We start from the raw sequence: 13,018 nt of genomic DNA, 5'->3' as shown, positions 1-13,018 counted from the left end.
CTAATCTTGAGTTGCGCTGATGGTGTTCTGATTAAGTTCTGATTAAGTTCTTTTCAATGCTAACGCATTTATCACATCATTAACCAGCATTATAAGGCCAATTTATAGGCCTATTATATTCTTGGAATCGATATGCTATGTTGTGAAACCAATAAGCCTACATTTTGTGTTCATGGGATTGTTTGTCCTTTATACTGGACTCAGCCCTGGGAGAAATGTTTATGGGGTGAGCTTTAAGGGTCAGCTGAGGTCATCCTATCCTTAGCATCTGGATGTGTATGATTGTTTAGCTTTAGACAATGTCTTATCTCATGCTCACAGCTCATCGCTCACAGTACAGCTCAAATATTGGCCATGCACCAAATAATCTCGTTCATTGTGAAGGCCAGGTCATGCAGTGTGTGTCATTTTGGACTTTGTCCCTTGGTGGAGCTTGTGTATTTATTTGGTCCAAACCCATAGTCGTCTTCTCATAAGTGAACTGTCAGGTAAGCCTAGATTTCTCTCTCCACTTTCAACTCCGTTGATTAGTTCTTATGTGATTTGGTTGTTGACGGTGAATCAGAGAGTTTTTGCGCACATGCAAGTGTGTGTGTGTGGTGTGTGTGTGTGTGTGTTGTGTGTGTGTGTGTGTATGTGTTAGGTGTGTGTGTGTGTGTGTGTTAGGTGTGTGTGTGTGGGTGTGTGTGTTTGTGCGTGTGTGTGTATGTTAGGTGTGTGTCTGTGTGTGTGTGTGTGCGTGTGTGTGTGTGTGTGTGTGTGTGTTTGTGCGTGTGTGTATATGTGTATATGTGAACAGTGATACTGTCAAAGGTCTTTAGCAGTTGCAAATGCTGTTCATAGTCTGTCCCATTACATATCGGTTTTCTTTGTCTGTCTAGAATAGCTCTAATTTTGCACTTGTATATATGCTCATAGCTGGAATCAAACATTCTGTGTATTAATCACAGGTTTACATACAGGGCACACAGCTGAATTACTTCATGTGTGTATTTTTGGTTGTGGTGTCTGACTTTCAACCTCATTACTTTGAATACCTGCAACATTGCAAAGCAGTTAACCACATGAACCAAACATCTAATGCATCATGGATACATCTCATTCAAGATGAGATGCTTTTGTGGCCTGTGTAAACTGAAAATGGTTACTTTGTTTTGTTATGGTTATGGTTATGGTTATGGATACGCTTTTGTCCAAAAGCGACATACAAATACAAAACAATATAATACTTAAATTTAACAGGGAACAAACTGAAATGTTGGTCAGGAGAATAGCAGTAATAAACAATGTGAATTCAATTAATATCCTAATGAAATAAACAATGAAAATGAAGAAAAAAAGCAATAATAAAAAACAATAATGTCCATTCAATCAATAATATAAAAACAATAACATGGTAAGACTACATTAAGGAGAATATCAATAGTAAACAACAATGTCAAATTAATCAACAGCCTAATGGAAATAAAACAATATTATACATACCATAACGCATAAGAAGCGCTTAATGAACTAAGTGCATGTTGAACAGGAATGTCTTTAGACCCCTCTTAAACGACCCAAAACTATCACAAGAACAGAGAGCACTGGGCAACTCATTCCACCAACATGGAACCACTGAGGAAAAGAGTCTTGAATTTGACCTAGCGTTTATGACTGGTCGACACAACAGACACTCATCAGAAGACCGCAGTGGGCGGTTGGGGATGTACAGAGTACTCTCTCAAGTGCAGCTCAAGGAAACTGTAACTGTAGAAGGTCTTCACTTCCTTAAAGGAGCAGAATATCTGTAGAACAAAAATGTACCGTGGCCACAGCCGTGGCCTACTGGTTAGCGCTTCAGACTTGGAACCGGAGGGTTGCCGGTTCGAACTCCGACCAGTAGGCACGGCTGAAGTGCACTTGAGCAAGGCACCTAACCCCTCACTGCTCCCCGAGCGCCGCTGTAGCAGGCAGCTCACTGCGCCGGGATTAGTGTGTGCTTCACCTCACTGTGTGTACACTGTGTGCTGAGTGTGTTTCACTAATTCACGGATTGGGATAAATGCAGAGACCAAATTTCCCTCACAGGATCCAAAGAGTATATATACTTATATACTATGTACAGTTTGTATCCAGAAAGACTGACATCAACGTCAGCATGTACATCTTATCAGTACTGTATGTGGATTTGGGAACTGAACCTAACCTTGCTAGAACAATTATTTGATGTAACAGTTCAGCCACAGTAATGTTTTAGGATGGCTTTTGAAGTATAGACCCTTTCAAGAGAGTTCCATTATCAGCATCATAGTTTCATTCCATATGTTATCTTAATGCAGAGGAAGTAGATTGGGAACCAAATAGAACGTTCAAGCATTGTTTTTGTTTTTATTGTTGAAAGGGTCTATATTGTCATGATAAGCCTCCAAGTCACGCCTGTCTTGTAAGACCCCATGTAAGCCAGACTGATTTAGTTGCCTAGTAGACTTGTCAGATAATTTAGCTATTTCAGGGTCCGTCCCAATTTCCCCCTCATCTTGTTCCAAAAAGACAGCCCCGGATTATTGTTCTCCAGGGAGCAAAAACCCGGCACGACAGGAGATGGGGACAATGAAAGGAGTGGTTGGTGGGCAGGTGAGGGTGTTTATTAGTTTCACAGTCTTCTTCTGCGCTGGCCTCCTCTGTCCGCGTCCTCTTAGGCACGTAGGCCGCTCTGTCTGTTTGAGGTTGGGGGTAGTTGGGGGTGTTGAGCAAGCATCCGTTGCCAAAATGGAACAGGATCTCCTACAGCTGATACATGCTGAAAAAAACAAAACAGTGCTTTATTGTATAATGCCTGCACTCCTCTGAATTTGAATTGGCTTGGTTTTAAACAGGATCGTGAAGAATGAAATGGAGGAAAATAGTGGACTGAGCTTCCTTTAAATTACTCCATAGTTATCTTTTTGAAGAATAACTGCTATGGGCTTGTGATCGATTTTGTCAAGTTCCCCCTGTGCCTTCTGTGTGAGTACATGTTCTGTTAGGAGGTAGCTGCATAACTGCATTGCTCTGTTGTAGTTTAGTTCCTGTTAGCTTAGTCTTTCCCAGTGCGCTGCTTTATTATGTCACCTGTGGAAACAAATCGAGGCAGAGTGCATAATACTGAGTGTTTAGTGTCAGGGATTGCTTTGCGGCGATTTCTTGATTTTCCTATTTATATAAGAATGGGCTTGAATGTATTACCCTATTGTCAACTTGCCCCGAGTATTGTTGCAGAACTTACTGTATTAGTGTAAGTATAAGTATATATACTTTTTTGATCCCGTGAGGGAAATTTGGTCTCTGCATTTAACCCAATCGGTGAATTAGTAAAACACACTCAGCACACAGTGAACACACAGTGAGGTGAAGCACACACTAATCCCGGCACAGTGAGCTGCCTGCTTCAACGGCGGCGCTCGGGGAGCAGTGAGGGGTTAGGTGCCTTGCTCAAGGGCACTTCAGCCGCGGCCCACTAGTCGGGGCTCGAACCGGCAACCCTCCGGTTACAAGTCCAGAGTGCTAACCAGTGGGCCACAGTGGTGTGCTCAGCTCAGCTCAGCTCACCTTGTTTTGTGAGGGATAGATACATTCCTGAGAAAAGGGAAATTATTCTCTAGGGAACTCACTAGACTCAGGCATCCTCATGCCATCTGGGGGCCAACAGATGTGAACAGTTGGGTAAGATTGATGTTTCACTTTTAATGAAATGCAGCTTTGCGATCGGAGTAAAACTGCCGTGAAGCTCCAAGGCCAAGGTCTAGACAGGTCAGCAATGTGTTTTGGAAAATAAAACAAAAACTTGTCAAACAACTAAAGAGAGAGGATTTGGCCCATCACAGCATTAACATACATTGTTAGCGGACTACACTGTATGTGTTTCCATTCAACACTGCAAAAGACTGAACAAAACACATCTCAAAAACTGTGTTTGCGATAATAGTTGCTATTGTGACTGCATAGACATTCAAAATAACTATCCTAGTCATCTGAAGCTGTTATCCAATAGCAGAGGAGTTAGAGATGAAGGTTCTGGACAGCTCTATAATGGGCCTGACAGATGTTCTCTGCTTTACAAATAGCAGCTGTGTTGTTGGGTGTGAACAAAGGCGGCCAGCCTCTAAGATGATGACTGTAGGCCACAAATATTGTGTTGCTCATCATCACTCTCCAACCACATATCTGCTATGAGTGTGCTGACAAGCAAATCTACATGATGCCACATGAATTGAATATCTTCATTTCAGCATTCAGTATGTGTTTGATTCACTTACAGACACTATGAAAGCTGATCTGAAAACAACAATTTAGATTAGATGAGATGAGATTAGGTTAGATTAGATTAACTTTATTGTCATTGTGCAGAGAACAAGTACAAAGACAATGAAATGCAGTTTGTGTCTAACCAGAAGTCCAAAAAAGCAGAAAACGGCAATGTGATATACAAAGTATAGACAGGTGGTGCATAGACAGGACAAGACATATAGTGCAGTGTAGACGTACAGTTATACAGTTGGTTTACAGAAGGTGGTTTAGAGTAGAGTAGAGTACAATGAACCAACAGATATGTTTGACCTGTAAAATAAAAGAAATTACCTAAAGCTCCTGTATTCAAAAACAACAATTTTATTGTCCTCTCTGTTAGCCAGTAACTTGCTCTTTGGCCCGTGAGTAAGCAAGAGGCCAAAGCTGAGCATTGTGTGATAAGGTGATGTGATAGCCACTTCAGTGTTTACACCATAAAGGAGGTGAGCACATGTAGAGCCCCTTCATAGTATACAGGTCAAGGATATTTACCTTCACTGGGCCCTGGCGAACCTGAGAAGGCACAAGTTTCTTAAAAAATGTGATTTCCGCTCTTTTTTAATTTAACTAGAACTTTGCTAAGCAATACTAATTTCCTGGCTTTTTAACTTTCCAGACATTTTACTCTACTTTTGTTTTGTAGTGCAAACTTTTTAAATGTTGCGTGTAGAACAAACTTGGGCTTAGAAGAAAATCATAGCCATAATTTTAGTAGGAGTTAATGCTGGAAATGTGAATCTGTTTGAAGATTCTATGAAGTGTCTGTGCTGTATGTACCATTCAGGGAGAGGCTCTAAATGTTATTGTATAACTGTGCAGTGTCAATAAAGGCATTCTAATCTATTTCATTTAATTGAAAAGAATTACAAATTAAATGTCATTTTTATTTTTGGCTGAAATTATTAATTCTGACCTGAAAAGAGACTACAGACTAGACTGAAGCAGGTTTATATTCTTCTGCTATCAATAAACAGTTTGAAAGACATGAATGACTCTACATAACTTGTATTCTACCTCTAAGAAGATAATCAATTTGTATTTTTCAATCAGTTTAACTGTATACACTTGTTCTTTTCTAGTCTCATGAAGGATTCAGTGCTTGGCATGGTTCACCACCATGGTCGACATGCCGAGTCCCTACAGTCCGTCCTCTATTGGAGACTTGGTCCTGGTAAGTCCTCTGTGCGGAGACCTTATCCAGGACTTGGGGGAGCTAGAAGATCTCTCTCAGTCAGTGGAAGATGATTCTTTCAACAGCTTTGATATCCATGAACACAAGTCTTCAAGTACAGGATCCGAGTGTTCTACTGCATTAGGTAACCTGCTGACTGATTCACCCATATCACGAGTTAGATGAGAAATCACTCTTGAGAATCACTCCATAGGCTTGAGCTTAATTAATGATAACAGAATGCTAGAATCCCACATGGTTTGTTTTGTACCAATCAACTCTGCTTATGAAAGACATTTCTGACGTTCCATCACTTCTTCAGTCTGTTATAATACATCATGACCAATATGTATTTGGGCACTCTTTCACACTTCTGAAAGCTATTTGCTTAAGATTTTTTATTCCATACAAATACCATGGGACATTTCCCCTTTGCTAGTTGCGTAGACTAATGGTACAGTGTGTGATGCAGTTCCCAATGTGCAGGTTACAGCCTTGCAAGGGGGCCTCCGCTATGTGTGTGTGTGTGTGAGTGTGTGTGTGTCTGTGTGTGTGAATTTGAGGCATGAAATTTGAGTGTTTGGAGTCCATTCACCATTTGCACAATTCATTATAAATCATAGAATTCCATATTATATTATATTTTTATTGCATGTAGATATCCAATATACTTGAAAGGTTGGGTTTTACACTCTGAAGTAGGCTACAGCATTAAATTAGTCGTCATCAGCCAACTTTTAGCATTTGGTGTACCCCGAGTGTAAGTGTTATACTCTATGTATACAATGGTTTTGCAATAATGTTTAGCCCTGGTATTTCTGCTTGCTCCTCAGATTTTTTAACACCAGCGTCCAGTCCATCCTCTGTGGTGTTTGGAATAGTGACCGGAGATGAGGTGTCCTCCAGCCCTCTAAACCTGGAGTGCCGCGTTTGTGCTGATCGTGCCTCAGGCTTCCACTATGGGGTCCACGCATGTGAGGGATGCAAGGTTAGAATACTCACACAAGTACACCCACCCTCCTATTCACTCACTTACAAGGGGAATGTCATGCGAAGGACACAGATGCCTCTGAGTGGCTGCTCTTTAACCTCTCCCCTGCTTGGAGCCCATCCATGAGTACAGACCAAACTGATGTCGCGTTGCCACATCAAGAGGTGGATCATTATCATCACCATCATCATCATCATCGTGTTACTCCTCTTCCTCAGTATGCACGCTTTGTTCATCTGACCCGACTGCCATGGACAGGGAAGGAATATCACAATAACTCCCATCTGGCTATTTGCTGTGAAGAAGAAATATTTTGAGGGTCATAAAACTGTCAAAAATGGTTGGAAATTCCTGTGAGGAAATCCATGTTTCTACAGAGACCGGGTAGTCAGGGGTTTTCATTGGCTGAGTCTGTTCAACTCCCCCAGTCTTTTGCATAACCTCTGTGACCTGAGGCCTAGAGCCGGTGAAAGAGCATTCATTGGGCTATTTTCTGGGACAAGCACTGTGACAGAATGGTTGGAAAGGGAAGACTCATATACCAACTTCAAAACCGATGCGCTGGGATGATTGCTTCAACCTTCTCTGTCATCTTGAGATTCATACCAATGTATTCTCAGCTACAGAAACAGTATGTCATAAGGTGTCACATGTCTCCGGGAAGATCTTGAACACTACGACAGGAGTGTGTTTTATGGATGTTTCCATTTACAGGCATGTGCTGGGTGGCTCCCAACAGGGCTATGTAGTAACAGAGATGCCTAAAATACTGACCCTTTGCATACATATCAACAGCTCACAGCTTAAGCTTTAAATGGCCCCTGTGTGTGTGCGTGTGTGGGAGGGAGGGAGGGTTGGGCATTGATGGATATTGTCATATGTTTATTTACAACATGGATTTTAAGTTTCCATTTGACCTCATGTGAGTGTATTTATTGAAAAACACAAACACTTAAATTGATCTTTTGATGTTTGTGTCAGTCAAGTATTAATGGAGGAGGCACACATTCATTATCTACTTTGCATGGCGGATGTTATTTCACTTGTAAATTCTATTATATCTATGTTTTGCTACTTCAACCCCAGACAAAAGTAAATATACTCTTTAGTAAGATCCTCTCCATAAGCTGTTTTTTCCTCTGATGCAGTCTTGTTGTCAAAGTTCATATTTAAACTTATCTCTACAGTTTCTTCTGCTAGCCTACTGAAAATGAGCACAATAGCTAGCGTCTGTGCATAATAACCCTACACTCCCTCCTCTTTACTAATGGTTCATAGGGCTTCTTCAGGAGGACCATACGCCTTAAGTTGGAATACGACAAATGTGAGCGAAATTGCAAGATCCAGAAGAAAAACCGTAACAAATGTCAGTACTGCCGATTCCACAAGTGCCTTTCAGTTGGCATGTCCCACAATGGTAAGCAAAGTAAAACCTGACATTTCAGGTGATTGTTTCTATGGTATATATATGTAGCACCCCTCTGCTCTACTTATGTAGCACCCCTCTGCTCTAAAAATGTACTTTAAAGTAAAAGGAGCTGCTTCTATGGGTTACTGTTAAGTTTAGGCCAGTTCTAGGTTGGGCATTAAGGGAGGAGTAAATTGACAAGGACACCAGTATGTAAAATGTTATACATAAATAATGCAGGTTTATTAAATGCAAAAATATATTTTCTCTAAGAGAAAAGAAGAGGAAATATTAGTAAATAGAAAATAAATAGTAAATTAATACAAAACCCTATAAAATAATAAAAGAGCTCTTATAATGCAAAGTATCAAATCAATAGTTAAAAACTCAAATGTCCAAAAGAAAAGAAATACCCGGGTAAGGTGGTGTGAGTGTACAATGTCAGTGTATGTGTGAAGGCTTATCTGTATCCAGGGAACAGATCCAAGGGGTTGGTTTTCCAGTATGAAAGGGCAGTTCAAGGGGTTGGTTATCCAGTTGGTTATCCAGTATGAAAGGGCAGTTCAAGGGGCTGGTTATCCAGTATGAAAGGGTAGAACAGTTTAATCGATCCAAGGGGACTGACTCGCCATCCAATGTTCCAGTGTACATAAAAAAAACAATCCTCATACAGCAGTTTGAGAATACAATTAAGGTTATATATTAAATATCAAAGTCGTAAGATATCATTAAATTCCAATTCAACTACAGTTCCAGTTCAATTAAGTCCTATTAACTTCTTCAACAATCCGTAGAAAAATAGATAAGGAAAGGTAAGATGATTCAATACGATAGATAGATTTATAAAAGGTTAGATAAGAGTTAGATAAAGATAGTATTATTTTTCTTAAGAGGATTATCAGTAACGTCTAATCAATTTCATTCAAGTGGAGTCTCGAGAGTGAAAAACAAACCCGTCACCTAGGAGATGACTATACCACAATAAAAGTATTTTAGAATACCTGCACCAATCTTTGCCTGCACTCTAAAGCAGAAATTTGTCCAGTTGTTTCCGCTGACATGGATGTGGATGGATGTGCGCTTGGACTTTAACCACAATATCTCACCCAGGGCTCAATTAGTGTGTGTGTGTGTGTGTGTGTGTGTGTGTGTGTGTCAAAAAATAATGTTTTACCCTAATAACCAGCAGACCTTGACCCCTGCAGGCAATTTGATTGTATTTACCCATGGCTTGTGCAATAAGTACAACTCACTAGATCTAAGCTTGAGCTAGGTCAGAAGATTCCGCAAAGACTAAACTAACCCTGGAGCAGAGTGCATTTATTATATATGATACAATTACAACAACAGGAACACCATTTTCAATACAATGGGCAGAAAACATGGTGTAACTTAGAGTAACATCAGGACGTAATCACTAACTAATGTGTGTACTGTGGTTGATTTTAGCTATCCGTTTTGGGCGGATGCCCCAGTCAGAGAAGTTAAAACTGAAAGCTGAGCTGGAGACTGGAGAGAAGCAGTATGTGGAGCCTCAGCTGGCTGATGTGAAGGCTCTCATTCGACTAATCCATGCGGCTTACTTGAAGCACTTCCCCATGAATAAAGCCAAAGCCAGAGTTTTTCTCACTGGCAAGACCAGTGCACCGGTAAATACTCCCCAATGTGCACACACTTCATTACATGTAAGTCTGCTAGTTAGTTTCAAATGCAGGCCTTGGAAGAAGGAGTAAGAGAAATGTCTCCCAATTATCCCTTCAGTGAAGGATATTTAAATAAACTAGTGGTAGCTAAAGAGTTCCTCCTCCTTCTCCACACTTTACTGATATAAAAGTCTTACAAACATGCTCACAACCTCATCAACTTAGTTTCCCATTTCATTATCCTAATGTTTTCTTTTTCTCTTTTGGAAGCCGTTTGTCATACATGACATGGACACTCTGCAGCTGGCAGAAAAGACGTTGCTGATCCAGCTTTTTGGAGGCAGCGTAGACGCGGTCGGCCTTTTGCAGCGCCAGGCAGAGGGTCGGCTCTTCCACTGTTGCCAGTGCACGTCCGTGGAGACGGTCACTGAACTCACGGAGTTTGCCAAGGCTGTGCCAGGCTTCCAGGAGCTTGACCTGAATGACCAGGTGACTTTGCTGAAGTACGGAGTACACGAGGCGCTCTTCGCCCTGCTGGCCTCCTGCATGAACAAGGACGGGCTGCTGGTCGCGCAGGGCAGAGGCTTCATCACGCGCGAGTTCCTCAAGAGTTTGCGCCGACCCTTCAGCGACATGATGGAGCCCAAGTTCCAGTTTGCCACGAAATTCAATGCCCTGGAGCTAGATGACAGTGACCTGGCTTTATTTGTAGGAGCTATCATCTGTTGTGGAGGTACTGTAGACCAGAAAAAATAAATTACTCTTTATTAGCCTAGTGAGTAATGTTATAAACTGCACTTCGTATGGTGATTTAAAATGATAAACCTCAAAAATATTTGATGGGATTTCATTTCACTATAAACCCTTAACAAGCAACATAAATATGCAGTATTTGATGAGTTGTATGTGATGAGACGTTTTATGGTAGGCCTATATGGAACACTTAAAAAACGAAATGGTGGTCGCTGTAGGCAATAATGCCAAATGTTGTAGAACAAGTTGAGCCAAAGTGCATAGCTTTTATAGCTATACTTCAGTATATCAAGTCAAGTACTTTGTTGTCAAGTCTTTCAACATGTATGTTATCTCTGTTTATCCTCTCAGACAGACCAGGCCTGGGCAATGTGTCGCACATTGAATGCATCCAGGAAAATATTATTCATGCACTGCGGCTCCATCTGCTGGCCAACCATCCAGATGACACATTCCTTTTCCCCAAGCTGTTGCAGAAACTGGCAGACCTTCGGCAGCTTGTGACTGAGCACGCTTGTCTAGTACAGGAGATTAAGAAGACAGAAGATGCCTCTTTGCACCCGCTGCTTCAGGAGATTTACAAAGACATGTATTAAGCATGGCCTTACATCTCAGAGTGAGATCTGGGGGGATATCGTCCAGGGAGGACTTCTGGAGCCTTGGTGGTTTGTGGAGAGCAGTCTAAAGTTTGGTGTCATGAGTGGTGGTGGAGAGCTGAAAAGTACAGCCGCCTTAATATAGCCACAGTCGCTGTTGGTGGAGATCAGAGAATTGCTGGTAAGAGTACTGGTTCCTGCAGGAACAGATTTTGCTTGTTATTTAGGCCTATGCAAAAAATATATAGTTTTAAGTATAAGTAGTATAAGTATATATACTCTTTTGATCCCGTGAGGGAAATTTGGTCTCTGCATTTAACCCAATCTGTGAATTAGTGAAACACAGCACACACTAATCCCGGCGCAGTGAGCTGCCTGCAACAACAGCGGCGCTCGGGGAGCAGTGAGGGGTTAGGTGCCTTGCTCAAGCGCACTTCAGCCGTGGCCCACTGGTCGGGGCTGGAACCGGCAACCCTCCGATTACAAGTCCAGAGTGCTAACCAGTGGGCCACGGTTGTGTCTGTGGGAATATCCAAGTGACAGCAGAGATAAAGGGATTGTTGTATACGTTGTATAAAGGGATTGTTGGGATGAATACATTTGCCTGATGCAGCCACCAGTGACCAGAAGCAGTGTAAACTTGCCTGGTGGTTACCGTGCAACTATTTCAACATGGGACACTGGCCACATGTCTGCTGTTAAAGCTAAAACATTGTGCCTTTTTTTGTTAAGGAGATCCACGTACAGAAATGATTGAAAAGCACAGAAAGCACTTCTGATGAGTAGGTTGAAAAACACCAAGACATTTTTGACTGTGAATAATGTTATATGAAAAATAAGGAACTGATTCAATGGGATTGTGGTAATGTTTTCCATCATCCATTTTAGAAGAGATTGTTTCATGTTTCATTGTGTGTTAAAAGTTTTAGCCAATAACAAGCCTTTTACCAACTCTTACCTCACTTTGTTAAATAATGGAAATAACTTCATCTGTAAATAATACATACAGCTATTGTATCACTCCAAAAAGATCACTAATCAATGTCAGGATTATTTATGCCTGTTGATAAATAATATGGAGACCTTCTTTTAATATTAAGAGATACATTTTTGTAAGGGTCTTTTTGGTGTCATTATGGTTCTTTTTGACATTGCTTGTCACCTAATCAGTGGTAGGCCTTTTTTTATACATTGTGTCCAACTATGAAGGCTAAGTCAAACTTGGTTTTAATTATAATTTTGTCTAACACATACTGCTAACAAAATGTTATAAAGTTAAACAAAATGTGTCACTCCAAATATATACCTCTGATGTTTTTGTAGTTTTGTGATATGATTGAGGGAGTATTACCTCCCCCCCCCTCAGAATTTTGGGGTAATAGTAAATGAAATGAAAAATCCAAAGTAAATGGATATTCTTTATCTGATGAAACCTCCTACTATTCCCCTGATAACAGCATCAATATCAACAAATCAGCAACATAAATAAAGGCAAAATAAGCTATAATATAAAACATGTTTTATATTATACTGTATTTTTCTAATGTGTTTAGTCCCAGGTGTATGTTGGTTCTTATGGTTTAATTCACTGGAAAAATCATATAATGTATATAGAAAGTTCTAACAAGTATAATATGTTTGCATTTTATTAACAACAATTTTATACAATGATTATCAGGGATTACTGGCATAGTAAAACCTCAGGTTGGCCCCTGCCTTAGTGACCCTGTGTTAGATGGAAAAAGAGTCACTGTGCAAATAGTTAAAGTAATATGACTGTAACATTGGTGTTGTGATCATTAAAATATCTTTGCTGTATCATCTTGTGTTCATTTTTGGGAAATCAGAATAATATGCCTATTTCCTCAACATGGCCACTGATATGGTTCTGAGAAAACACAGGTTGTCCAGACAGTTTTTGAGCCCTTAGTGAATTAGAAACCTATTGCTATTTGACAAGGCTAATATTGCTCCAATAATGGGCAATTCATCACTCAATGTGGGATTGGGGACTTTAATGTCCTCGAGAGGCTACAGCACAGACACAATAAAACACATCAGTAGCTACACAAACATACCGGTAGTCACACATATAGCAGACTCACAAGAACATCTCCCCAACTTTGACTAGGCCTACTAGGCCCACAC

The 13,018-nt window shown here is 40.7% G+C and overlaps 1 protein-coding gene across 5 annotated transcripts in view; it reads left to right on the top strand.

The window, feature by feature from the left end:
• The window catches only part of pparaa (peroxisome proliferator-activated receptor alpha a), a 37,095-nt gene extending 24,407 nt beyond the window's left edge, over nucleotides 1-12,688 (top strand). For 4 of the 5 annotated variants that reach the window (XM_076296272.1, XM_076296270.1, XM_076296271.1 and 1 more), the window contains exons 2-7: nucleotides 5,388-5,624; nucleotides 6,313-6,467; nucleotides 7,749-7,887; nucleotides 9,328-9,527; nucleotides 9,792-10,254; nucleotides 10,626-12,688. In XM_076296272.1, the coding sequence (XP_076152387.1) occupies nucleotides 5,426-5,624; nucleotides 6,313-6,467; nucleotides 7,749-7,887; nucleotides 9,328-9,527; nucleotides 9,792-10,254; nucleotides 10,626-10,870 (1,401 nt within the window). In that variant the 5' untranslated portion in view covers nucleotides 5,388-5,425 and the 3' untranslated portion in view covers nucleotides 10,871-12,688. The remainder of the gene's footprint in view (nucleotides 1-5,387; nucleotides 5,625-6,312; nucleotides 6,468-7,748; nucleotides 7,888-9,327; nucleotides 9,528-9,791; nucleotides 10,255-10,625) is intronic. The other variant, XR_012989251.1, reaches the window with a different exon arrangement.
• The last annotated feature ends 330 nt before the right edge of the window (nucleotides 12,689-13,018 follow it).

This window comes from Alosa pseudoharengus, unplaced genomic scaffold (assembly GCF_046254945.1).
Source record: "Alosa pseudoharengus isolate Yale_2024_CS ecotype anadromous, Long Island Sound unplaced genomic scaffold, YU_APseudo_1.1 YU_APseudo_1.1_scf_20, whole genome shotgun sequence".
Taxonomy (NCBI): Eukaryota; Metazoa; Chordata; class Actinopteri; order Clupeiformes; family Clupeidae; genus Alosa; species Alosa pseudoharengus.
The sequence above is the reverse complement of the archived record's forward strand: the minus strand, read 5'-3'. Positions and strand labels throughout refer to the sequence as shown.